The sequence below is a fragment of the Phalacrocorax carbo genome, chromosome 6 (assembly GCF_963921805.1).
Source record: "Phalacrocorax carbo chromosome 6, bPhaCar2.1, whole genome shotgun sequence".
NCBI lineage: Eukaryota > Metazoa > Chordata > Aves > Suliformes > Phalacrocoracidae > Phalacrocorax > Phalacrocorax carbo.
The window spans coordinates 32,808,886-32,835,642 of NC_087518.1; the positions used below are offsets into that span (position 1 = coordinate 32,808,886).

At 55.3% G+C, this 26,757-nt stretch overlaps 2 protein-coding genes across 3 annotated transcripts in view; one reads left to right on the forward strand and one right to left on the reverse strand.

The window, feature by feature from the left end:
- The first annotated feature begins 2,483 nt into the window (after positions 1-2,483).
- Positions 2,484-14,874, forward strand: LHX4 (LIM homeobox 4). Its single transcript, XM_064455727.1, has 6 exons — positions 2,484-2,574; positions 9,573-9,744; positions 13,103-13,305; positions 13,512-13,666; positions 14,217-14,388; positions 14,477-14,874. Exons 1-6 carry the CDS (start codon positions 2,499-2,501, stop codon positions 14,872-14,874), a joined length of 1,176 nt encoding a protein of 391 aa, XP_064311797.1. The 5' UTR covers positions 2,484-2,498.
- Positions 14,875-19,405: 4,531 nt separating this feature from the next.
- ACBD6 (acyl-CoA binding domain containing 6) overlaps positions 19,406-26,757 on the reverse strand; it is an 89,870-nt gene continuing 82,518 nt past the window's right edge. The window contains exons 7-8 of one of the 2 annotated variants that reach the window (XM_064454516.1): positions 24,266-24,296; positions 19,406-20,067 (exon numbers count right to left, since the gene is read on the reverse strand). In XM_064454516.1, the coding sequence (XP_064310586.1) occupies positions 19,913-20,067; positions 24,266-24,296 (186 nt within the window). In that variant the 3' untranslated portion in view covers positions 19,406-19,912. The other variant, XM_064454515.1, reaches the window with a different exon arrangement.

Below are 26,757 nucleotides of genomic sequence, written 5' to 3' on the forward strand. Positions count from 1 at the left end.
GGGAAACAAATCCAAAAGAGACCAAAAACCCACAGACACGAGGAGCTGATGGACAGCAGGGAGGGTGGAGGGGGACAAAGCGGCACTGCAACAGTGGGGAAGGGATCAAGGGTCTACAGGGAAGAAGTAGTGAGCTGAAAGCCAGCAGGGAGGAAGACGCTGATGGATTTTTTTTTAGCGGAGACTTGCGGTGGCAGCTCCCCCAGCAGCATGATGCTCCCCCAGGGTGAAGGCTCGGCACTGCGTCCCTCCCTTTGCCCACTGGCCGCTGCCATGAGTGATCCAGAGCAGGGCAGAGGGGGCCGGATCAATCTGGCAAAGCGGAAAAATGAATGAAAATTGAATTCCCCAAGGAGAAGGGGGTGGAGGGAGCTGTTAGCCTGGCTGAGAGATAAATCAGAGCGTGCCGGAGAGGGGAGACTGAGATGACTCCCAGCAGCGGTGGAATAATTAGGGAAATAGGTTGGAAATGCAAAGCAGTAGGACAGGGAGACTGCGGGGCAGTGTCCGTCTGTCCGCATGTCTGGCTAAACTTCTCCAGTAAATCTGCCTTGGGGACCTGCCTTTCTGCATCCCTAGGCTGGGAGTTGCACTCCAGCGCTGCTGGCTGGTGGGGACCCCGCGGGGGGACAGCAGCCCCTGCCCCAAGGGGCTGGGGAGCGCAGGTGGCCAGGGGCCGCAGGGGCCTGTATGCGCTTAATGCACTTAAGAGCCAGTGCTTGATTTAGGGTAGAAGGGAAGGGGAGGGAATGGGAGGGGATGGGATTCACCTCCCCTGTGGTGGGAAGCTGATTTGGGGGCTTGGTGGACTGGCGGGGGGGGCTCACTCCTGCAATGAGTGCACACCGGTCTCTGCCCACTGGTGTGAGATGAGATGGCTGGAGTTTTGCTGGTAAAATGAAGCTTTGGGGTGAAAAACCAGCAGCTCATTGAAAAACTATCATTTTTTCCTAAGGAACCGTCAAGCTTAATGAATTTCTTAGGTTTCATTACTTTTATTTTTAAACTACATTTTTTTTCCAATTGCTGGCGTGTCCCACCCGCACATTTCCCAAGCAGCCAGTTCAGGTTTTTCTTTTCAGGTGGGAAAAGCCTCTTCCTAGTCTGCAGTTCAGCAGGGAAACGAAGGCATGGAAAGCACAAATGTGAGCCAAGGGGGCTGTGCTTGCAGCGTGGCTGAGCACCCTTCCCTCCCCTCCCAGCGCTGCCATGTGTGCTTTCTTGGAGGTTTCACCCCACTTGGGCAGGGTCAGTGTTCTGACTCCCTGTTAGCCGGGCAGAGTAGGATGTCACAGCACATTGGGGCCGTTTGGCACCGTTGTCCCTGAGCTGGTGATGTGGTGACCACCAGGAAGGGCAATGCTCGAGGCACCCACTCTGGTTAACCTGAGCTGTGTTTTGGTGAGCCTCCTTGCTCGGCCCTTTGCTGCCGCCTCTTGGCACATGGATTTTGCTCTGGTGCTGTAAGCTGGGTTGCCCCAGGGTTTTCCCTTGGCAAAAGCCCTGAGGGGATCCTTCTGGAAGCTGTAGTCACATGGAGCCCTTTGCCCTGTGGCTTTGACATTGCCATCTTTGTGCCACAGCAGCTGGTCGGCTGCCAGGCTGGGCGTGACGCGGTACTGTGGCGTTGGGTCACCTCTTTCAGTGCCCAGGTGTGTCCCTGGGGGAGCTGCTGCTGGGATGGGCCCTGGGTGCGTTACAGCACCCTGTCAAAGCAGAGCTTACCGTGGTCATGCCCGGCACTGGGGCTGCCCACGGCAGTCACCAGCCCACGTTGGCGTGGTGGCGAGAGGATGGCGACGTGCCAGTGTCCGCTGGAGCCAGGGAATGTGCCTGCCTGGCTGGGCCCCAGTTCCCAGCGGCGGGAGGAACAGAGCTGAGGGGGACCCAACGGGGGGAACTTGCCACACACTCCCATGGGGCAGGAGAAGGTCCCTGAGCCCCAACAGCAGAGGCTGGGCCCTTTGGATCCTTTCTGTCTCCCACCTACGGCACCAGACGGAGCTCCCTGGGACCGGACAGCGTTCCCGGTCGCGACAGCACCATGTCGCGACAGCGCCAGACTCTGGGAGCCGGCCCCGGCCCCGTTGCGCTTCGCGGCCGCGGGGCGCCCCGAGCCCCCGCCCCTTCCCCGCAGGCCCCGCCTCCCGTCCTCAAGCCCCGCCTCCCCAACCGTCAGACCACGCCCCCTACCGGCGCGGAGCGGGCAGCGATTGGCCGCGGGCGGCCCGGCCCGGCCCTTTCCCCCCTGCGGGCGGTGACGTCAGGCGCGCTCCCCGCAGGGTGAATGAATGGGAGGCGGGCGGCGCTGGCGGGCACAGCTGCGGCGGCGCGCCCGGGCCGGCACCGGCCCCGGCCCCGGCACCGGCCCCGGCCCCGGCCCCGGCCCCGGCACCGCCCGCGGGACCCGGTCCCGGCCCTGGCGCGGCGCTCCGCCGGCCCCGGCCGCGTCTCTCCCTCCCCTCTTCTCTCCCCTCCGCCGCCCTCGGGCCAATAAAATGATGCAAAGCTCCGCGCTCGCTGCCGAAGGGGCTGTCAAGGGGCTTCCCGAGATCCTCGGTGTGCCGGTGCAACGTAAGAACGCTTTTCTCTTCTCCCTCCTTCGCTCCTTGCCGCAAAGGCGGCCCCGGGCCGGCGGGGCAGCGCCCTGCGGGCTGGGCAGGTGCCGCCCGCTCCCGCGCCCGCCCGGGCGTCGTTTTTCCCTCCCCTTTATTTTTTCCCCCGCATCTGGCACCGTTAACGGACGTAAAAACGAGGAGGGTGCGGAGGGAAGAGCGGTGCCCTGGGGCGGGCAAGCGGCGGCGGGAGCGGCGGGGAGCGGGTGCGGGCCCTGCCCCGACGGGGAGGTCGGGGCGGCCGCGGCTCCGGCTGTGGGCGTGCGAGTGTGCGTGCGTGTGCGAGTGCGTGTGCAAGTGTGCGTGTGCGAGTGCGTGGTGCCCCGGTCCCCGGCCTGCAGCGCACGATCCCCCGTTTATATCGTTTATCGCGACAGGCAGAGCCTCACGGGCGAACGGCGGCGGTGGGAAGGGACCAACGGGCGCGAGTGCGTGTTACCGGGACGGGGAGCCCGGCTGGGCTCGGCGCGACGTCTGCGTCTGCCGAAAATCACCTCTATCTCTACATGTGCACATCCCCGCTCTGTAGCTACAGGTAGCGCGTTCGTGGGAAAGCACATCCCCACGCGTGCTGGGGGGTGTGTAGAAGCACGGCTGGGGGGTGAATGCACCCACGTACGTGTGGATGTATGTGTACACGCGGGGGTAGGGAACCCACGGGTGTAGGGACCCGAGCGTGTTTCAGCACACGCCGGCAGCCAGCTGTGAGCCGTATAGAGGCCATATAGGGGCCGGCAGCTTCCCCGTTTCTGTAGGGCCAAGGCTTTAGGCGGGGGGAGCCCGTGTGCACGGACACCCTGGGGGGTGCGCGGAGCCGGTGCGGGGGCGGCCGTGCCCCGCTGCGCCCCCGGGGCTGCAGCTGCGCCGGGATTGTGGTGATGATGATGGTATTATTATTATTATTATTATTATTATTATTATTATTATTATTATTATTATTATTACCACTACTACTACTACTGTTATTTTCCCCCCTCCGTTTGCAAACGGTTCTCGAGAACCGGGGCGTCCCTGCGGGGCCGAAGGACGGGGGATCCCGCTGGGGGGAGCCGGGCGATACTCTGAACACACGCCCCCCCCCCCCCCCAACGGGGCACCCGGAAAGTTGAGGGGAGCCCAGCAGTGGGGGAAAACCCCCCCTACGTGCGACGGGCCCGAGCCCCCGGAGATCCCGGCCGGGGAGGGCAGAGGCGGCCGGGGGTCCCGGCCGCATTTCGGGGGACACGCAGGGGTTGGGGGGTGTGCGCCCCTCGACCGCCTGCCCGTTCCGGGACGGGCTTTGCTCCCCGCCCCCGGCCCGGAGCCTCCCCCGCCGCTCCATGCCCCGCACCGACCTCCGAACCACCCCCGGCCGACGGTAATTCGTTTTCCGTGGGTGTTTTCGCGGGGGAGGAAGCCGGTGCCCCTGCCCGGGGGGGCGAGCCGCTGGCGGCCGGACCCCTTTTGCTTTCGGAGGGGGGTGTCCCCGTTATCCCCCGTTTCGGCCCGGTTGCCCGGCCCCGGGGGCTGCGGGCGGCCGCGTTTAACCGTATTTCACCGTAGCAGAGGGTCAGAATAAGCCCGGCAGGAGCGTGGGGGTGGCGAGGGCCCGTCCCACGGGCGAGCCGTGACCGTCACCTGCCACCAAATAACGCCTCCGGTCCCCAGCCGCGGGGTCGCTTTTACGGCCCCGAAATCCCACGGATTTAAGGAGAAATGAAGTGCCTGAATCACCCCGGAGCAGCGATCGCCCCAGCAAAACTAACCGGTTTGGCCCTTCTGGGTGCCACCAAACTCTTTTGCCCGTGACATTGCCATTTCTGCACGTGTGTCAGGAATTGTCAGGAAATAACCCAACGAGATATGATTATTTTTTTTTTATTTAAGCGCAAAAAAAAAAAAAAAACCAAACCAAACAAAACCCCAAACAAACCCCAAACCAAAAAAAAACAACCAAACAAACCCCACAAACTGCCGGAACAAAATCCGTGAGGGTGGGCTGCTATAAAAGTTTCCGAGGCTCTGCGATCCCCTCTCTGCTGCTCCAGCCCCGAGCCCAGCCCCGGGTTTCGCGGGGGCCTGATCCTGCACCGGCGCCCCGGGGCCGCAGGAAGAACTTCCCGCTGCCTGCTCGGGGTCACCCCCCCAACAGCATCTCGATATTTCATCCTGCGTGAGAGGAAAACCCTTTATATTTTAATTTCTAATCACTGTTAAATCATAGATTTTTCCTCTCCAATCCCTACCCAGCCTCCTACTTCCAGCAGGGCTGTGCCTTACACCACCCACCACCTCAGCGGGATTTTGGGGCGCCGAGCCTGGGGGAAATCCCCCCCTCCCCGCCCTGCCCCTCCGCCCCCGACAGCTCCAGCTTTGCGGACGGGATTGTTAAAACTAAAATTCCGAATATTATTTATGAATATTGTTTTGCAAATCTCACCGAAGTAAAAACTTCTGCCAAAGCCTGCGGGAATCGTGCCCGGGCGCCGCCAGCCTCTGGCCAAGGGGCTGGGGTGGGGGTTGATTAATCGCCGCTGGGAAAGTCGTTTGCACGCTGCAGAGAAATGAATTGGAGGTTGGAGTTGGGTTTTTTCCTTCTTCTTTTTGCATGTGAAGGAATGAGGTTTCCTCCCCGCAGAAAGTCTTTTCAAAGGAGTCCCCGGTGCTTGCCTGGGGGTTGGTGTTCGGTGTAGGCTTCGGTACCGGGGGAACCGGACCGCCTTTGTGCTCCTGTTTCCACCCGCATTGCCGCGGCACCCCTTTCTGCAGCACCTTCTTCGCCGCGGGTGATGATCCCTTCCCCTTAAAAGAAATAAAACCGAACCCCAGACCCCCAAAGAAGGGGGTGGTTTGCCGATGCGGAGCCGGCGCGGCTGTGTCGCGGGTGCGGTGGAGGGACGCATCTGCCCCCAAAAAAACACCCAACCTTTGCCCCGGCATCGCCTCCGCCCTCGGGTTTGGAGGGGTTTTTGCGGTCTGAGGGATTTCTGAGGCCACCCGCGAGTTTCTTTCGTTTCCATCGTTATTTCTTCCTTTATCCGTCGGGGGAGAGAGAGGGATGGAGAGATGGACCCGCTGCTGATAAATGACGGTAACGGCGGGCGGCGTGGGGCCAGAGATCCCCGCATCTCGGCAGGCCGCCACTCGGGTGCCCCGCGGCGTGGGAGGGTGCCGGGGGGCGGATTGCAGACCTGGCTACGGGGTTTAATGGGATACGACCGAATCCTGCCCGGGCCGGGGCCAGCGGGATGCGGGGATGCGCAACACTTGCTCTGAGGTCCCCATCCCGGGTCCGTCACCCCGCGGGGGGGGTGGTGTGACCCGCACCTTAGCCCCCCCCCACCCCCGGGAATGGTTTGCACTGAGGCTTCAGCATCTCTGGGGTGGTCCCCGGGTCCCCGGGGTGGAGGGGAGTGGGCCGGGGGGCTGCGCGTGTCTGTCCCCTCCCCGGCTCTGCCTGCCCGAGCATCCCTCAAAGCACCCTGCGCGCAGAGCCGGCCCTGAGGTGCCGGTGGGCAGCGGCAGCGCGTCCTGCCGCCGACCTTATTCCTGTTATGTCAAATCATGTAGTTAAAACAAGTGAAATAAACGCGAGGCTTTTCCGCAGGCAGGGAGGCAGCGGGGACGCGACCCTGGCGCAGCCGCCTCTGTTGCAAAGCACAAAGCAGAGCGCAAGGCTTGCATTGAAGGTGTTTTCCTCTCTGTGTGCACCAGGCGAACCAGTGGGTTGACTGGGACACCTCCTGGTAACCCGGCAGCTCCCCCTTTGTTGTTGTTGTTGTTATTATTATAATCATCATCATCATTATCATTATTATTATTGTTGTTGTTGTTATTATTATTATAATATTAGTACAGGGGAGAGCAACCAAATCGATGCGATTCTGCACATCTGTGCATGCACACACAGACCTGTGTGCATTTGCTTGGTGCCGTACATCTACAGAGAGATCGGAAGCAAAAAATAGGTCTCCGTGGCTAAAAAAATAATTTTTCTCTGGAAATTTGGAGGAAGATATTGTATTATCTGCTGCAGTTGTTTGCTTGTTGAAATTAAGCTGTGTTGCTGCCTTTAAGATGGAGAAAGGTCCTGTGTTTGTTTGCTTGTGAGTAGGTATATATGTACATGTGAGTGCATATAGAAGTATACGCATAAACATGTTTATATAAATAACCATTTATATATAAATCATGTTCCTTAAACGTGCACACATTATTATGAAATAAATGAGAAATATTTACTTTTCTATACCACCAAACGTACCTCCTCTCGGGGCCGATGCTGTGCTGCATGCCATCGTCTGTGCCAGCAACGGCTTTCATGTTGCCCTGAAATAGGTTTAACAAATGAAATGTGGAAAATGTGGCTAGTGCCGACCTGCCACCATGGTGCTGCTCTCAGCGGCGTGCTGTCCAGGGAGAGCGAGGCACCCAGGGTTTCAGAGCAAGAAGAAGAGGGACCGATGGAAGCTGTAGATACTTCTTTTTTTTTTTTTTTTTAAATTTATTCTAGTGTTGTTAATGCGACACAGGCTTAAATGCCAGCAATAAATATGGTCTGAAGGGCACTGGGACTGTAACTATCTAACCTTGTGAATTATAAAATAAGCTGCATTCACTTGAGATGCTTGACAGTACCCCAAATTATTTTCAAATGATGCTGTTGAAGGCTATAACAATACAAATTTCTCCTGTGGTATCTTCCTTCTCCCTCCTTTCCTTTCCTCTATTTTCGCTCCTTTCTTTCCTCTATTCCTCCCCCCCCCCCCCCCCCCCCGCTTTCTTTCCCCTATTATTCCTCCTTTCCTTTATTTTCCCCCCTTCCTTTCTTCTATGTTCCCCCATTCCTTTCCGCTGTTTCCCCCCTTTCTTTCCTCTATATTTCCCCCTTTATTTCCTCTATGTTCCCCCCTTTCTTTCCTCTGTTTTTCCCTTCTTTCCTCTGTTTTCCCCCTTCTTTCCTGTTTTTCCTCTCCTTTCTTCTATTTGCTCCCTTTCTTTCTTCTATTTCCCCTCCTTTCTTTCTTCTGTTCCCCCCTTTTTCTTCTGTTCCCCTTCTTTCTTTCCTCTGTTCCCCCCTTTCTTTCCTGTTTCCTCCATTATTTCCTCTGTTTCCCCCCTTATTTCCTCTGTTTCCCCCTTCCTTTCCTCTATTCTCCCCCTCTATGGTCCCCTCCTTCCTCTCCTGTATGTTCCCCCTTTCCTTCCCTCTATTGCCCCCTTTCCTTTCCACCATTCCCCTTTCCTTTCCTCTATTCTCCCCTCTTTCCTCTATTTTCCCCTGCTTCTTTCCTCTATTCCCCCCCTTTCTTTCTGCTTCCCCCTTCTTCTTTTCTCTTTTCCTTCCTTTTTCTTTCCTCTTCCCCCTTCTTTCTTTCTTGTCTCCTTTCTTTCCTCATGTTTTCCTTCTTTTCCCTTTTCTTTTTTCCTTTTTTTTTCTTTTCCCTTTTTCCCTTTTCCCAATTTCCATATTTTCCCTGTTTCCCCCTCCCGGTAGCACCCAGGCCAGGGTACAGGAGGTCCCCCTCTCTCCCCATTGCTGAGCCCCCCCCAGGCACACCCCCCGCCTGGGCAGGTTGGGTCCCCGTGTGGGTGGCATCGCCGGGCAGCATGGGGAGAACGTGGGGGCAGGTTCCTCGTGCCCTCCCCATCCCTTGGCCCTCGCAGCCTGGCTGTGCCGAGCCACTGGGCGCAGGGGACCGCAGAGTCCCTCCAAAGCCTCCCCAGCACTTGTAGCAGTGTAGAAAAAAAAATAATCCCCCCCTCCCCGCTATTTACTGTCAGCTGCAGGAGAAGGAAGCAGCCCTTATGCATAAACATCTCTCCTGCTCTTATGCTCCAGCTACAGGCATGGTTGGTTGGGTTTTTTTTCCCCCCTAAAATCAATCTTCTTTCATGCGTGCGTGTCAGCATGATGTGCCTGGCTTTTACCGGGCAATCTTCTCCTGCAGACTTTTACAGCACCTCCCGTTTATTCTGAACTATGGGCAGATAGAAAGGGAGATAAATATCCAGCTCTCCACATCTAAAGAAGCTGTCCATCTGTAGGCAGACATCGTGAAGGAGTCTGGATGGCCGGTTATACATCTTACCTTAAGAAAAGCCCTCCTTCTCCCAGCACCCTCCCACAGCACGGGTGCTATAGGAGGAGGACTGGATGGGGCCAGACACACTACCCCTGGTTACCACCACCGTGCTCCAGCATGGCCTCACTTCAGCCCACATTTCCCAGCTTTTTCTGGTGATGGGTCTGTAACACTCCAGCTGGATGGGACGAAGCTGGAAGAAACCATTACAGGAAAACCAGGGTCCAAAGGGATGTTGGGCCATGGTGGATGCAAAGTCACCTGGTGCCTTGGCACTGCAGGCAGAGGGGCATGGGGCAGCTGCTGGTGGGGCCAGCGTGGCCGGCACAGGTGGTTCGTGGCCCTCGGGATGCAGTGGGAGCAGAGGGGAAGAGACATTTGCCCATATTGAAAAAAGCCTCTGCAAGTGGCATGGAGGTGGGTGGTGTCCTGCACCCCAGGTCAGAGCTGGGAGCCCCTGGGTCAACCCCTGGGTCTCCCCGGCAGCCTTGCCTTTGGGGGTGGCCACAGGGAGCAACAAGCCGTGTCACTGGTTGGGTTTTGCAGAATGCCACCCCGGGGGGAGCAAGAGGCAGGTGGGGAAATGGGCGGCAGGGAGCAGGACATGGCCTGAAAATGGGGTGCAGACGAGAAAAGCATCATGTATGTGCCTGTGCTTGGAGGAGCCAGTGGGGCCGTGTGCGCTGTTATCCAGAGGGTTTTGGTGAAGGTTTGCAAAGGAAGATGTGCTGGGACATTGACAAGGTGAGGGGTTGCAGCCCATCAGCCCGCAAAGCACCAGCACGTGCCAATGCTGGGCTTCGCTAGCCGTGCCGGCTGGGTGGGAGCACTGCGGGGACGAGGGGGCTGCGGTGGCTGACGTTGCTCTCGTTTCCATCTCTCCCCTGCCCAGAGATCCCCCAGTGTGCAGGCTGCAACCAGCACATCCTGGACAAGTTCATCCTCAAGGTCTTGGACCGGCACTGGCACAGCTCCTGCCTCAAGTGCGCTGACTGCCAGATGCAGCTGGCCGACCGCTGCTTCTCCCGGGCCGGCAGCGTCTACTGCAAGGAGGACTTCTTCAAGTGAGTACCACTTGGGGGCACAGCCCCCTGAAAGTGGCGTCTCCCCACCCACTAAGCAGGCAAACACACAACCTATTTTTATGCGTAATTTCTCCAAAATAGTTTATCTTTTTTCTTTTTCTTTTTTTTTTTTTTTTTTGGTGGAAATAAAGGAAATGTTGGTGTTTTACAGCTGCCGCGGGCTGGATGCTGTTTGTTGGGATTTAACCTTCTGAAAGCCCCAAATCTCCCTGACATTCCCGTCCCTCCCCTGTGCTGATTTCAAACCCCCATGGGATGGCAGCTGCGGTGGTTCAGCAGTGGCCCCGGCTCTGCTCGGAGCTAGAGGGCAGGAGAAACCCATGCAAGGCAGCGGCAGCGCTGCCTGCTCCTGCCCGAGCCCCTCCCTCGCCTCGCTGGGGTTTGCTGATGCTGTTTCTCTCCCTTCATCTTTTTACCTTTTTTTTTTTTTTTTTTTTTTTTTTTTTTTTTTTTTAAAATCCTTTTTTTCTCCTGGTAAAAACCTCATTTGATTTCACTGGCAGCTGCCTCTGAGCTGTATGATGTCCCAGCCTCGGTGTTTCCCTGCTCCCGTAGGACAGAACAACCCGTTTCCCATTAAAAATTGACTTTTCAGCAGGGACGCTTTAGTCCCTGGCTGCTGGCAAAATTTGGGAGCTTTCCCAAGGGGTGGCAGAGGGTGTTGTACCGGGGCTGGGCACAGCTCTGCTGGCCCTGAATCGCTGTGAAGCGGAGGAGTGCTGGTTTACACCTCCTGTGGGGAGAAGGGCTGGATCCTGGCCAGCAGGTGCCTTTTGCTGCCCGGGTGCAGGTGATGGGGCCCGGCTGAAAAGGACCTGCTGCACCTCGGGGACTGGGACCACCACCCCAGGCCATTGTCTCCCACGGCTCCCCCCATCAGCCCTGCCACCGGCCGGCGAGCTAAACCAGCCGATGGCGATTACGCCCTGTGCTAATCCCCGGGCAGGACTTTCACTGCCCATTCCTGGGCTCTCAGACCTCCTATGTCGTGTCCCCCCTCAGCCATCAGGGCCAAAGATGCCTCTTGAATTTCTCTGTCCCAGCTGGGGAGCGTGGAACGGTCAAAGCAGTCACTACAGCCTGGGTAATAACACTTCACTTCTGATATTTTCCAGCCTATTAATCTCCAAGTCATTTAAATAGTCGCCCAAAAGGTGCGGGTAATCAATGTTAATTAGAGTTGAAAGATCAGCGACTTTCTTAGATGAGGTCCTGCCTGGATTATTTGGTGCCAATCAATAGCATCTCGGCGCTCGCTCAGCCTCTCGCCTCACCTTTATTTCAACCGCTCATTGATTTTGGGGTAGGTAACTTGCAGAGGACGTGAGGATTTAAGGCCAACTTCAGAAGCAGGTTTGCAATTCAGGAACCACTTCTGAAAAGGTTGGATTTTTTGATTTTCATCTTCCCTCCCCCGAAAATCACAGCTCTTGGCCCCCAGCTGCGGGCAGCTCTGACCTGGGTCTGGCTGTCCCCAGGTGGTGCAGAAACACCCAGGGATGCTGGGGGTGTGTGTTAAAATGGCTTTAAAAGCATAGTGTGTGTGGGGGTGGGGAGTGGATGGGCAGAGGGAGGATGGGGCCTGCAGAGCATGCACCAGCTCAGCCTTGGGCACAGAAAAGCATTTTGTCTGCCCTACCCCTCCTTCTGTCCATCCCTCTGTCCCTCCCTTCATACTTCCATCCCTCCATCCCTCCATCCCTCCATTCCCTGCATTACTTCATCCCTCCCTGCCTCCCTCCCTCCCTCCCTCCCTCCATCTTCTATCCCTCCATCTCCCATTCCCTCCCTCCCTCCATCACTTCAGCCCTCCCTCCCTCCCTCAGCCTCCCTCACAGCTGACTCTGGGTGAGCTGAGGTCTCCCCAGCAGATGTATGGGGACTCCCACTTTAGGATACATGCCCAAAAAACAAGACAAAACAGGTTTTCCCTCCTCACCTTCTGCTTCCCAACACCCCTTTGGACAGCTGCCGAAATTGCGCCGGCACCACTTGTGCCCAGTGCCTGCTGCCTGTCCCTGGGTGACACCTGTGTGACTTGGGGACACTCTCAGGGACCCAGCTTTGGTGGCCGTGCCCTGGCTTTGTGGATGGTGTGAAGGCATAGGTAGCTGCAGGGCTCATGGGGTGATTTTGCATGATCATGGGGGATGTTCAGCCCTTGGGAGGGCAGCGAGAGGCGCCCAGTGCGACTGTACCACCTGGGCACCCCCACGTGCCACTGCCTGCCCCTGCAGCCTTGGGCTGGGGGCCAAAGGGCTTGGGTTTTCCTGGACTGCCTCCTTCGAAGCAGATGGGTCTGTTTAAGGCATAGGGGGCAGATTTATTCTGATAGCTTTGCTGCTGGTGCTGCTGGTGCTGCAATGTCAGGACAGCTCTGTGGGGTCCCAATGCCCTGCTGATGGGGTGTTTAGGGGTGCTGGGGGGAAGCACGGGAGACGCATCAGTGCCCTTGCAGTGCTGGTGGGAGGTGGGGATCGACCCCCATGTCAATCCCAAAGCCCACATGGCTGATGCTGAAAACACCAGTGGCAAGATCCACTTATTTTTTACTTTCTCCTGCGCTGTCAGCACCTCGTGGCACGTGTCACCCTTGCGCCATTAATTCAGTTTGCAGTGGGTGTTATTTGGGTGTTATCCAGGTGTCAGCCTTCATGTCTGTGCCAGGCAACTGCACCCCACCACAGCCTGGCCTGCACCCACATGGGTGCACCCGGCTCGTGGGTGCAACTGGAGTGACAGGCACCCCAGGTTGTCTGCAGCAGAGTGCCTGCGATCCACGGGGGCTGCTGGGCGAGGCGCACGTTCCTTGCATGCTCCTTCCACACTTAATGCATGCTTCCTGCATGCTCCTTACAAGGTTCTCGTCCCATTTTTGCCTGCTCCTCGCATGCTGCTTCCGCACTTCTTGCACGCTCCTTGCAGCTGTGCTGGTGGGCTTGCTTGGGCCCACGCCTACCCCAAGCCAGCACCCGTCAGGCTGTCATTACAGTGTAAGAGCCCCATCATTCTGCATTAATCTGGGATTCATCATGCTAGCGGGGTGGTGTAATTAATTTATTTGGTATTAATGTGGATGAAATATGTACTGTCCTTGCAGGGGAAAATCAGGCAGCCTATAAGCATTAGTTAAAAGAACCATTAAAATCAAACCTTCCTCAGCTCCATTAGGCCGGTCTTTCACACTGAAGAAGATAAACCCCTGCCGTGTGAAGTGTCATGCATAATTAGGTTGATTGCTGGTTTAAACTCTGCCCTGTCTCCTGGTCCCCACCCCATCTCCGGCAGAGCCCACCTCGCTGGGGCAGGGCTCAGGGTCACCCGCTTCTCCTTGCAGGCGTTTTGGGACCAAATGCACGGCGTGCCAGCAGGGCATCCCCCCCACCCAGGTGGTCCGCAAAGCCCAGGACTTTGTCTACCACCTCCACTGCTTCGCCTGCATCATCTGCAGCCGGCAGCTGGCCACCGGCGATGAGTTCTACCTGATGGAGGATGGGCGGCTGGTCTGCAAGGAGGACTATGAGACCGCCAAGCAGAACGGTAGGCACCCCGAAAGGGCTACGAGGCTGGACGTCCAGCAAGGGGTGGCCGTGGGTCATGTCACCAGCGTTGTACCTGCTGGAAGGGGTTGCTGCGGGCTCTGGGGCAGCTGGTTTTGGGGAGCTTTTCCCCAGCGGCATGGGCTGGCGGTTTGTGGTTGCTCACGCTGCTGTGGTTGGGGCTGGTACCGTCTCCTTTGCTTGCAGATGACTCTGAGGCAGGCGCTAAGCGGCCCCGGACCACCATCACGGCCAAGCAGCTGGAGACACTGAAGAATGCCTACAAAAACTCTCCCAAGCCCGCTCGGCACGTGCGGGAGCAGCTCTCCTCTGAGACGGGACTCGACATGAGGGTGGTGCAGGTGAGGCCACAGGGACACCCCTCTCTACCCTGCTCCTAGCAAAGAGGGACACAGGGGCCACACTGGGGTGCTGGGTTTCAGGGATGCAGGGGTCCTGGGGTGCAGGGTTGCCAGGCCTCAGGGGTTGCAGAGGTGGCAGGGATATCTGGGTGGCATGGGTGCCCAGGGGTGCTGGGTTGCATGGGTGCATGGGAAACTGGGTTGCAGGAGTGCTGGTATGCAGGGTTGCTGGTGTGCCGGGGTGCTGCTGTCCCAGGGTGCTGGTCTGCTGGGGTGCATGACTGAAAGCATACTGGTTTGCAGGGGTGCTGGGTTGCATGGGTGTGTAGGAGTTGGGTAGCACAGATGCTGGCGTGCTGGGCTGCATGGGTGCTGGCACGTGGGGTTGCAAGGGTGCTGGGTGGCAGAGGTGTACGGATGCTGGCATACTAAGAGGTAGGGGTGCCGGCGTGCCAGGGTGGTGGTGTGCTGGCTTGCATGGATGCTGGGTTGCAGGGGTGCTGGCACACAGGAGTGCCAGGGTGCCATCGAGGTCCCCATTTCTCCTCAGGTGTGGTTCCAGAACCGCCGGGCCAAGGAGAAGCGGCTGAAGAAGGACGCGGGGCGGCATCGCTGGGGGCAGTTTTACAAGAGTGTCAAGCGGAGCCGTGGGGGCAGCAAGCTGGAGAAGGAGAGCTCGGCCGAGGACTGCGGCATCAGCGACAGCGAGCTCAGCTTCCGTGGTGAATGGGGTGCTGGCAAGGGGCGGGGGGGCCATGGGCGTCCCCACTGTGCTGACCCCCTCTCTGCTCTCCTTCCTCTCCCCTGCAGAAGACCAGATCCTCTCCGAGCTTGGCCACACCAACAGAGTTTATGGCACGGTGGGAGACGTGGCTGGCGGACAGTTGCTGAATGGCAGCTTCTCCATGGAGGGGACCGGACAGTCGTACCAGGACTTACGGGACGGCAGTCCCTATGGCCTTCCCCAGTCGCCATCCTCCATCTCCTCCCTGCCATCCCACCCGCCCTTGCTCAATGGGCTGGACTACGCCATGGACGGCAGCCTGGGGCTGGTGGCCCACGGGGCTCAGGGGGTGAGTCAGACGCTGCGGGCCATGGCTGGGGGGGGCCCCACCTCCGACATCTCCACGGGGAGCAGTGTCGGGTACCCAGACTTTCCCACTAGCCCGGCCTCCTGGCTGGACGACATGGATCACCCCCCTTTCTAAGCACTGCTTGCCCCCCCACCCCAGCCCCCCTTGCTCCCCCCCGCCCACAAGCGCAGCACCGAGGGCGCCCACCGGCGGTTGACCTTTCCAGGATTTCCCATGGGAATTAGCCCCGGAGGGCTGGAGGGGGGGGGCGGCATCAGTGATGGCTGGGGACAGCTGTGCCTGGGGTGGGGGGCACGGATGCCTTTGGGTGTAAGCACAAGAGAGGTGTTGGCACATGGGACACATGGTGAGGACCCTGGCGCAGGGCTGGGGCATGGCAGGATGTGCGATGGAGTGAGCTGGTGGGAGGGAAGGACAATCAGGGATGTCAGAGTCCATCCCGGTGCCCACGCCAGCCCCGCACCGCTCCTGCCGAGCACCACTGCTATTTTCAAGAGTTATTTTTCGATATGGAGTGGAAATGCAACTCAGCGCTGCCTGGAGCCTCAGCAGAAAGAAAAGTCTATATTGTAGAAGGGTTTATTTTAGCGAGGCTGGGGACCTGTCCAGGCAGGGCCATTGCCCTGCTGCCCGGGGCGATGCTGCTCCCGGTGCGATGGGAGTGGAACTGTCGTGCAGCGGCTGCGGGGCCATGATTTATCCCTGGGCGTGCAGGACTGCTTACGGTGCATCACTGCAGGTTTTACCTTGGTTGCGCGGTGGGGAAGAATTGAAAGGGGAAAAAAAAAAAAAAGCCTGCAGCCTGAGATGCCCAAGGGCCAAGCTGGGCTGTGGTGGGGCCGGCTGGGATGCTTGGGCTGGCATGTGGAGAGGAGGCGCTGCAAGTGAAGATGCTGGGAAGGGTGGGACGGAGAGGTGCGAAATGTTTCCCCAAAAGAGGGGAAAAAAGGGCACTTCAGCAGCTGCAGAAGCATCCACATGGTGGCAACTGGAGGGAACAGGACAGGTGAAACCCCCTGACATCAGCTGCCCACCTCCCCTGGCACTGCGGGGCCAACAGAGCTGAGGGCAGGTGCAGGCAGCCGGGGAGGACCCAGGTGGTTTTAGCACACCGCTCGAGCCCTCTGGGGTCTGCTCCTGGCTGGACCCACCCAGCACCAGCCCCTTTCCCAAAACCCACATCCCTGGCGTGGGATCCCCTGCCCACCTCCCCCGGCAGAGCTCGCACCCCACCTCCGCCTCGCCAGGCTGAAGGCATTCAGCCTGATGGATAAAATCCAGCTCTATGCTCACGTCCTGGGGTGCCTGGCTCTGCCCTAGCCCCGCAGGGATTCCCTGGTCCCGTGGGGTCCCCACCATTCCCCTGGCTCTGGGTGATGCTGATGATCCCAAGCTGCCCTTCAGGGAGGGCTGGTGGCCGATCCAGTTAGCCGGCTGCTGCCAGAGGCTTGGGGGGGGGGAGGGGGGCTCCGAAAGCAGAGGGGAGAAAAGAATAAGAATGGAAAAAAAAAACCACACAAGAAAGCACATCACCAATATGTCCCTGTACCTCCTTGCCCCCCCCGCCCCCGGCTGGGAGTGTTGGTGCTGCAGGAGTTGCCCCAGCTGCACCCATGTGCCCCCCAGCTTTGGGTGCTGCTTTGTGCCAAGCCCCCGGCCTCGCTGGGCACCACAGGCGGCTGGTGGGGAGGGGGATGGGGGAGGCTGTGCCTGCTGCTTTCCACTCCCCGCCCTTTGACAAGGCCAAACACCCCCACTCCCTTCGCTGTGTAAATTTTGTACAGTTCCAGAAAGTGAGAGTCTTGTTTCCTGAGGGGAAAAAAATGGAAAAAAATAAAACCCAACAAAAATAATAATGAAAAAAAATTCAAAGGATAAAACCTTATTTATTGCAATGTCTTTGGGGAGAAAGGACCCCCCCCCCAATCCTCCCAAATTTGGGCCTGGGGCATTGCTTTTGTACCCTGCCTCCTGTGCATTGGCATGAGATGTGTGTGGTCACTCCCTCACCGCGAGAGAAAGCAATGTCAAATAAACTTGGGATGCTCTTTAGCAGCTGCTGTCTTTGGGATTTTATTCCTCAGTGGGATGGCAGCGGCCACCATTGGCATTGCCTGCTCCGGCACAGTCGGCTGTTTGGGGTTGGGAGCCCCTGGGTCATATCCAGACGGAGGAGCTCGCATCCCTGGATGGGACAAGTGATGCTGGTCATAGTGCCGTGGCTTTTTGCAGGCATGGAGAGGTGGGTGGGTTTGGGATGGGCATCTCCTGCCACGTGGCACCCCAAGATGCCCACAGCTTTCCTGCCACCACGCAGTGTCGGCAGTGGGTGCCCACGGTCCCCCCAGTGCCGGCTTTTGCTCGCCGCCGTCACCCAGCCATACCACCGCAGCACTCAGCGGGTGCAGGTGAGATGGAAGAGCCATGCCAGGGGGGTCCCAGCCCCTCCATGGGCACCGGTGTGTTGGCTTTCTATAGTTTAATCATTTTAACATTTAATGCTTCTCAATTAAAGTGATTTCCTGGAGTAGATGCCAAGCTTAGGCCGAATGCACATTAACCACTTTCTGTATCGGTAGTTAAAGGCACCGAGGGATTTAAACAGCAATCCGCAAGGCTGCTGGGGAAAGGTTTGGCTGAATAAAGCAGATTATAAACAATAATATATGTCTTTCTTGTTTGTTTTTTTTTTTTATTTCCCCCCCCAGCTTTTTTTTTTTTGGAAAGGCTCCAACCTCACAAACAGACCTAAAGTGCTATAAACATCTCCAGGGCTGAGCACTCAGCTCCCAAATGTGCTCTCTGAAAGCACAGGCATCGCAGCTACTGCTTTTCATCTCTGCTTTAAGAGAGTTTGTTTTTTTTTTTTTATTTATTACCCAGCATGTCCATCAAGCCAGGCGGTGGCTGTGCATTGTGGCACTGCACAAGGGTGACCTTGCTTGTCCCTAATCTTGATGCCACCAGCCCAAAGCCAAGGGGGTAGCTCCGTGCATAGCACCCTAGCTACTGGGCCTGGCACCTTTGCTTCAGCCACATCCTGATGCAAAAGCGACCGGTGTTGCTGTCAGCACCCATTGCATTTTGACCATACATGCTCTGGCTGCGACGAGATCAGGGTGAAGGAGAGCAAAAGCCATGGAGGGTCCTTGCTCAAGGGTCGGCGGGGCTGTTGCACTGCTTCCATCAAATAAGCATCGCCCCACAGGGCCTGGCAGGGACCCTAAACGTTGAAACCTGGCATTTGCTGCCGTGTTAATGTTTATCGGGCGTTTGCTTCACGTATCTCTGTGTCCAAGCGCCCTCCCTGCCCACTGCCAGCTCATTTTGTCAGCCCCTTGTCACAACTGGGCAGCAAAAGCATCCCCCAACGCAGAGGAGGCTGCAAATGGATACATAGGGTGTGTTTTCTTTTTGCCATCCACTCCAGCTAGGAAGGCAGTTTCTTTGGGAGGCTCAGAGGGTGCAGGCTTCAGGCTCAAAGTTCCTACTGACTTCAGAAAAAGCCCTGATGGGGCTTTTTTTAAAAAAACATGGAGCCCACCACTGCAGCTTCTCACCCATCAGAGCCCTCTGATAGTAACAGAAAATAAGTTGATGTGATTGATGCAAGGGCCCGTAACTTGCCCAAGCCATTTCATCCCCACCACTGTGCCTGCCCAGTGCCTTGCATGTGCGGGGTGCTGTGGTGGTGCTTTGGCTGCTGGCAGCACGCAAGCCAGTGCAGCAAACTTCGTCAGCGTTAGCAAAAGCTGGCAGGAGCCAGCAGCCGCCGTGAGGGGCCAAAACCCATGCGCGCCTCCTGCCCAGCCAGTCCTTAATGGAGGGAACGTTCCCATTTATTTCCCTGAGGCTGGATGTACTGCAGAAAGGACTTGCTGGCAAGCAGTTTCCCGTCACAGCGATGGAGATTTCCTACGCTCTCCCCAAGCTGTAAATCTCCTTGTCTGGGGAAAAGCAAGCCGCATGGCAATGCCCTGCAGGGAAGCCACGGCTGCCTCTTGCTGGTTACACCCACAGCCCACAGCAAGCAAACTCCCTCCCAGCCAGGAGTTAGCCCAAAGCACAAACCCATCCCCAGCAGCTCCCCTGGACTGGGGCCGACCCCCCGGCACAGCCCGGTGGGGATCACGGCAAGGAAGCAGTAAGCCCCACAACCATCCCACCACCACAGCACCTGAGGCATTGCCATGAGGAATCTTTCCCACTTTCTGGGTATTTGGCCAGCTGAGAGGGCCATGAAGTGGCCAAAACAAGCCCACATGTGCGACAGGGTGAGTGCAGGTTTATGTCCGTGCCCGGCTCTTACAAACCCTCGGCCCTGAACGAGCCACCCCAGGGACCAGCATGCGACAGGAGGACCTGGAGCTGCTAATGGAGGTGGGGTTTTAATGCTGTTTAATTCAGCAAAGCGGCTGTGTGACGCTGTAAAAGCCCTCTCAGCTTGGAGAGGTTGGTTAGCCATAAAGCATTCATCCTACTTATGTTAGCTGAGAACTAGAGGGATGGACAGACAGCTGTATGACCCCACTGGCTTTTGTAGACCTCCCTCCCCAGGACGAACACTTGAGCAGAGCCTTCCAAGGCTACAACAGCTCTGTGCTGCCTCCCATCCTTATTGTTTCCAAGGAATAAAGTCACTCTCTGCAAGACAAACACACAGAGGCTCTGTCCCAACCCCATGCTTTCCTTTTTTATTTATAATACTTTATTTGGACCCAGGGGGAAAAAAAAGTCAAACCCAAAAATCAACCTGAATGGGAGCAATGAGCATCTCACCTGGCCCAGCTGCCTTCCCCTCCCCACGGAGGAGCTGGCCAGTCAGCACAGGCTTCTCTAGTGAGCCGTCCGATGCTGTACTTGTATTTAATACATTAAAACAATACTTGGAACCTCCTCCAGGCCCTTGCTCCTGTCCCTCGCTCCCCCCCACCCCCAAATACTGATAAATGTCAGAGCATGCAAAACCCTGATCCCGTCCTTCCCACCACAGGCGCTTGGCCAGCCAGCCCTCGTGCTGGAGAGCCCACCCAGACCCTGTGCTCTAAAAGCTCCCCTTTGAACCCCCGAGGTGTCTCGGAGGGCAGCGGGGGAAGAGAATGGGGGTTATTGCGGAGTGTCTCTGACCTCCCCGCTGCATGTCGCCGCGGGGTTAGGTCTTGCCAGCGGTGTGCTGCTGCAGAGCCAAAGTGATGGCTTTACAGTCTGTCACTTCCTCTGGCAGGCAGCCCTCCTGGTCCCGGACTGTGGGGTCAGCACCCGACTTCAACAGCAGCTCCACGATGTCCAAAAACTCGCAAGCAGAAGCTGGAGGGAGAGAGGGAAGGGTGAGTCTGGGGATCCTGACCCAAGGCAGTGGTGATGGGTGTTTCTGGAGCAGTGCTGTAGCTGGCGATTTCCCACGGCTGTGCCAGAGGCTGGAAATGCCGTCTCAGCACCTGGCCAGGCGGAGCAGATCATTTTTCAGGGCAGTGTTCAGTACTCAATGTATTATTTGCCTTTGGATTTAACAGTGCAAAGGAAAGAGAAAAAACAGAGTGAAAGCAGTGAAAAGCCAGAAGTCCTGAGAGGGTGTTATTGGTGCAACCAGAGCCTGGGTGTTTTTCAGGGCTTCACTGGGATGATGCACAGGCTGCCTGGGCACAGTTTCGCTGATGCTCCTTCATGTCCAGGACTGGCGACAGACCCTGGGAAAGGCAGCACCACAGAGGGCCCCAAAGTGCCACCTGGGAAAGCCTTCTCTGCCTGCTTTTGTACCCAGAATTTATAATGTATTTAATTTATAACACATTTATAAACCCCTGCCCCTCACCAGCCTTCTGATCCTCCCAGGGCTCTACAGGCAGCTCCCTGCTTTCATCCATCATTTCTCCTTGCAGAAAATTTGGATGGTTTTTAGCTGCTGGCTGGACTTTCCCCGAGCATCGGCTCCAGGGGCACATGCCTGTGCCCACAGACAGCCAGTAATGGCACACCATTCTTATTTCTAACCCATATGTCCACTAGCAACTATTTTTTTCAACCCCAATTTACTCTGCCAAGATAGAATCAAGTTTCACCCGAGCTCTTCCCTGTCCAGATGACAGCCTGGCAGCTTTCAGCTCCCTCTCCAACCTTGTCTAAGGATGTTAAAATAAGAAGAACCAGGCAAACCAGAAAAACTCTTAACACTGAAGAACTTGGCCGATGTCAGCAGAACTCCCAGTCCCTGGATTTTCCTTTTAGGCCGTGCAACGCAGATCCTAGTGAAGCCAAAATCTGCCTCAGCCCCAACCTGCACTACAAGACCGCAAAGCTGGCAGCTTTCTCTCACATTGATAGTGACTGGTTTTAATTATATTTCAGCTGCTTTTACAACATAACCAACTCACTCTTTTTTGATGTTAAATGTAGTAATTAGAGCATCTTTTGCATTACTCTGCAGTTTTCTACTGACCCAAAGGGATGAGCGGCAATACTTAATGAAAATAAATTTGACATGTGATTTGAGCTTATACTGAAAAACATAAAAAAAGGGGGAAAAAAGGGTAAAAAAAAGGGGGGGAGGGGTTGGTGAGGAAGCAGGTGGGGGCGTGGGGAGGCTGAGCTGAAGGGCTGGGGGCACATCCTGGAGTGACAGCACAGCACCCTTGCAGATAGCAGACTTCCAGAGGTGCCAAGGAAGCTGCAGTGGCAGCTCCTGGGGATGGGGAGCTGGTGCCCACGTGGGGAAAGGTGGCTTCCTCGTCCAGTGCCACTGGCAGGCACAGTCTATGTCCCCAAGTGGGCCAGGGACATCCCCGGGGACGAGCACAGCTGCTGGATTTATCGCACCCCAGGACCCTCGATTTGTCAAGGGCCGGAGCAGCAGCCCTGACACTGGCACGGGTGAAGATGAATTTCCATTCAGCGCAGTTCGCCTTCCGACTCCATTAATCCTCAGGGTTCAGATGATGAATTTCTTTCTTTTTTTTTTTTTTTATTATTTATTTTCCCTCCAGCGTTCCCTCCCACTGCCCTGCCCCAGCACAGAAAGAGCCGAACAGATGGTGCTTTGCAGGGAAGCCGGAGCGCCCATGAGGATACAGAGCCTGCCCACTCCACAGCCACGTGGCCACAATCGCTCGGAGAAGCCTTGATTTCCTCTGGGAGAGGCAGCGGCAATGATTTTAGTATTCCCGGTGGGTGGGTGGGTGGGTGGACGGATGGATGGATGGATGGATGGATGGAGAGGAGCCGAAGACCAAGGGGCCGTTTAGTGGGGAGCCTGTGCTCACACCAATCAACACGTCACCGACTGCTGCCCCAAGCCCGGAGGAGAGCGGGTCCCGCGGCGGGTCCCACTGGTGAGCTGGTGCCTTCGGACCGTGCTGCCGGCTGGCCTCCACTTAACCTCCAATTAAACCTGGGGTTGGCGCCGATCGGAAGGAGGCAGGATTTATAACCCACCGCAGGATGCAGTTTGACACCGGCTGTAATCAGGAGAGCTGTCACCACAAGGACAGCTGTCAGGCCATGCTGGCTCATAAAAAGGGATGGAGACACCCTAAAAGCAGTGGCTGTCTCACTGGCCTTGCTTATGGGATTTAACCCTTCCCTGAACAGCCTCTAACAAAAGGGAAGGTCTTGTAAAGGCACTGCTCTGCTCAGCACCATCAGAGACAGTTTTCAGACAAGCTCTCATGCCTCTCTGCTGCCACTGACGGCTTGGTAACGAAGCACTTACTGAGATCACAAGATTTTCAGGGAGTTCTAGTTTCAGGCAAATAGCCACTTGCATCAACACCATTCACTCATTTAACAAGCTGTTCTCAAGATCAGGCTGATTTATGACCAGATCAGCTAAGTAAGGGAATGAGGACAGCCTGGGTGCAGTGATGGTCAGCCAGGGACAGCAGGGCACCTGCAGGCACACCAGACCTGTGTGCCAGTGATCCAGAGAGGGTCTCCCAAAGATGATGTACAAGGAGGGGAGCTGGGATAATACTCAAGGGGAAGAAAATATTTCAACACTTAAAACATCTGGGGAAAAAAAAAACCCTGGTAAACTGTCATTATTGAAACAGCTGAGCTGGCAGGGTGGATCCAAGAAACCCTTTCTGAAATAATGTTAATTAGATCGGTTGTTTGTTTGTTTGTTTGTTTGTTTGTTTGTTTGTTTGTTTGTGTTAAACAACCAGCTTCAGCCACCAGCCAGAGAGATCCACCTGCAAATAGTTTACATTGAGGTGATGCGGCCATCCTTTACTTTCACATACTGCACTTGCTTGAAGCAGGTGCTCTTGGATAACTTACACACATGCTATGCCTTTGCACGACCTGCTATAATCTACTGAGTACCCCGCAGTGGGCAGACTTCAGTGCTGGAGTTGGGAGCAGGGGAGAACGTGCCCCCGGGAGAGAGAAAGCCCAAAATGTGGAATGAGCCGGGCAGAGAAAGCGGCAACGTGGCACTGAGTGCTGTTGTTCTGCGGACACTGCAGCACTAAGCAACACATTTGCTACTTCAGTCAGAATGATAAAGATTTGAAAAATAAAGTATCCTACAGGAAAGATCACATGGGGAGAAATCACACATTATTCTAATTACAGTCTCGGTTCAGGGGCCCTGGAATCTGGTAATTTAGATCCAGATCCAAATGCTGTGTCTTGGCCTGATGGTCTGCAAAGCAATTTTGCTATCCTGCTAATGTCCTTGTGGAGAGATCATGAGAGAGAAACAGACACAAACACCTCAGAATGACAAATATGCTCTTAATTACACAGTGACAGGCATTGAGAGAGTATAAAATAATGACTGGGTATGTCTTAATTTTGGAAAAAATTATGATACAGATTAAATCAATACTTTTTTCCTATTCCCCGCACATCAGTACCGCATGTGTCACTTTAGTCTCTACTTTCCTCACTTGGAGATAGGACAATCTTTCGATTAAAAAGATTGCTATAAAATTGCATGTCTAATTAGCATGCAATTGTAGGAGGGACACTAACTGTAACTTTGCTCTGCTGGTTTTTGTAGTAGAGAAGCTGCTGCTCTCACACCTGGTTTGGCACCAGGACATGTGGAGGTGAAGGTCGTCTTGCTTGTCCCCTTCCCCGCACCTGTGGAACCTGTTAAAGCCACTACAGACCCTCCTCTCACCCCCTCGATGGCTAAGGAACTTAGCACCCTCTAACCAGAGCCACTCCTACACCTGGAGGTAGCACAACTGCATCCTGGCGACACACAGAAGCGCACAGGACAATCTCTGCAGAAAGTGCATCATCAATTGTGGGAAAAGGAAGGCTTTTAGGTGAAATTTGCAGAGGAGAACAAAGGGAGGACATCAGTCTTCCTTGCTGCTTATCCCAGGCTCCTATTCATACCATGCTGGGATTTGCTGGTGAAGATAGCCATTGGTTAATCAAATCCAGCTTCCCTGCCTATTTTTCTGCTGAAATTTGCTTTCTGTACAAAGGCCATTTACTCCAGCTGCAAATACATCCTGTTAAGAGCGAACAACGAAGCTGAAAGGCAGCTTACCGTAATGGAGTGCAGTCTGGCCTTCCCCATCCTGAAAAAGAGAGAGGCTTGATTTTAGAGGTATAGGTAACATCATGGGGATACAAGTAAATCCCAGTTTTAAATAAATAAGCTGATCACAGCAATATTTTAATTGACTAGATAAACAGCCCAGGACACCCAGCTACCTGGCAGCCAGGCTTTGACTCATCATCCACCATCAATCCATATTGATGGATAATCAATACCTATCCACGCATGAGTGTGTGGATCATGTCATGACATAACTCAGTTCATAGCGTTATCACTTCCAGCTCATAAAACTGAAGGATTTCAATCCTACGGCCTTACTTTGGGACCCTCCCCAATCCTGACACTTCAGTGCAAGATGCTTTCATGCAAGCCCAGCCTTGGCAGCTACTTGAGAGAAGAGTAAAGCACCAGGACACTGGCACAGCTCAGTGTGCTGCACTCTTCAGCGCAAGGGATCACGCAGAGGAAAACTCCTCTTCCAGCTGAATAAATCTTAGGTCCTTGCTCTTCAGAATTCATGTCTCGACAAAGGTGGACCCAAAGCCCATGCAATTTCTGTTGGGCTGCTCGTGTCCTTGCCATATGAGTGTGAGGAAAGGGCTCGGGAACGAGAGCTGGTTGCCGAACTCATCCTTGTGAAACACCTGCGGCGCAAGGGTAAAGCAAACCACATGATTTGAAGATGTCGGCATGCAGCTCCCTCTTCAAGCTAACACATATGCCACTGCATCAGCTGCAACGGTTTGGGAACCATGTCTCGCTCCCAGACTTGGCAAGCACGGGCAGGGCTTCACTGGTGAGTGGTCGGTGCTCGCATGGCACATCCAGCAGTGCAAACCCAGGCACCACACTGCTGTGCCGCAGCCTCGACCTGCCACAGGAACAGGTGAAATAACAGAAGGAAAGAATTACTGGCCCCTTTGCTTTCACTACCACACTAGGATTAGCCTCTAATTTAGTTCTTTGCCTCCTTAATTTATTTGCACCTGTTTATAGAGGCTTAACTTTTTAATTACCATCATATTTGGGATTGAGGTGCAAACTCTACAGCCTGCTGTGAATTCAGGAGCAGGTGAAAGGGAAAAGAAGAACCGGAAACCAGGTAGAAACCCACCCATTGCTGTATGGCGACTTCTGGTTTCCGAGCCTGTTATACTATTTGATGTTAACCCTATTCTGCTGAGGAACTAGGAATGACTTGTGTTTCAGGGTGGAAGGTGCCATGCTTTGCTCTGGGACATTGCACCAACACAACAACCACAGGAGCAACAGGGACAAAAGAGAAAAGCCAGATGTAACAGGCATCTGCTGTCCAGGCATCCATTTCACATCCTTGCTAGGGAAAATGTGGGGGGTGAGATTTTTCCTTCCACATGCCACTATGCCCCATCTGTGGCACTCATGCCAAGAGTTGGAGGCTCCTCTTTTCAGGAGCCTATTTCTGCCCAAATTGTGGGAAGCATAATGCAACTGGGTGTCATTAGAAGATACCACAAACCAAACAACTAAAGGAACCAAGGACAGCATCCATTGATTATTCCACACTAATAAGGTAACCGATCTCAGCCAGAGCCCCTGAGCGGTCCTTAAGCACATGCCTGCTCGGAGGAGTGACAGGGCCAGCACTGACTTCAGCAAAATACGGAGCAGGGCCGGGGAAGAAGAGGCGGGCGTGTTACAAATGAGTTATTGGAAAGGCAGGCTTTCAAATATGCAGGTTGTGTGTGTGCTGGGGGATGGGGAGCCTGCTCCCCTCTGCATCGCTGCCTTCAAAATTGTAGCTGACAAAACCTGCAGGTGAATGGGACTGGAGACATGCAGCAGAAATCCCTTTCCACGGGAACATTTTGCTAAAATACATAGGACTGCTCCAGGAATACTACAGCCTTTTGTTCCTTTTCCAAAGGCCTGTGTAGAGCACTGCTGCTTCAGCAGCAGGCTTTGGGCTAACGAGGCTTTTTATTTCTCTTAGAGGTACTTTCTGGCATTTATTGGGCTAAGAAGAGAGTGCAAGTCCCGGCACACGAAATGCATCTCTTTAATCTCAGTGCGGTTTTTAAAAAGAACTATTAATCCAATGTTATGCAAACACTGTTTACACTTTATTTACGGTGTGGATTTTTTTCCCCCTTTGAGCCTGACGGCTGGCCAAATGCTATTTGTTATACTTCTCAGATGCTATGCTATTTGCTTGTATTTTCTCTGTGACAAATTTTAATCCAGGTAAATGGAAAAAGCTCTAGTGTGGTCACTCACTAAAGGCCTTGAAATGTCCCTGGAAGGCTGCTGATCTCAATCCCTCTTTGATTTGGCTTTTTGGAGCACCGCAGCTAATTGGAGCCCGACATGGCCGGCTGCTCTGCACGCAGCATTTGGCTGCAGGTATGGCAGCGTTGAGCCTCCAGCACAAAATGGTCACACCTGGAAACTAATCAAAGATGGGCTGTGAAAGTGAGGATTACAGCTCCCATTGTGGAAAT

Coding starts and splice junctions, on each gene's coding strand:
- LHX4 (XM_064455727.1), top strand. CDS start 2,499: ATGATGCAAAGCTCCGCGCTCGCTGCCGAAGGGGCTGTCAAGGGGCTT. Junction 2,575..9,572: donor CCTCGGTGTGCCGGTGCAAC/GTAAGAACGCTT, acceptor TCCCCTGCCCAG/AGATCCCCCAGTGTGCAGGC. Junction 13,667..14,216: donor TCGACATGAGGGTGGTGCAG/GTGAGGCCACAG, acceptor ATTTCTCCTCAG/GTGTGGTTCCAGAACCGCCG.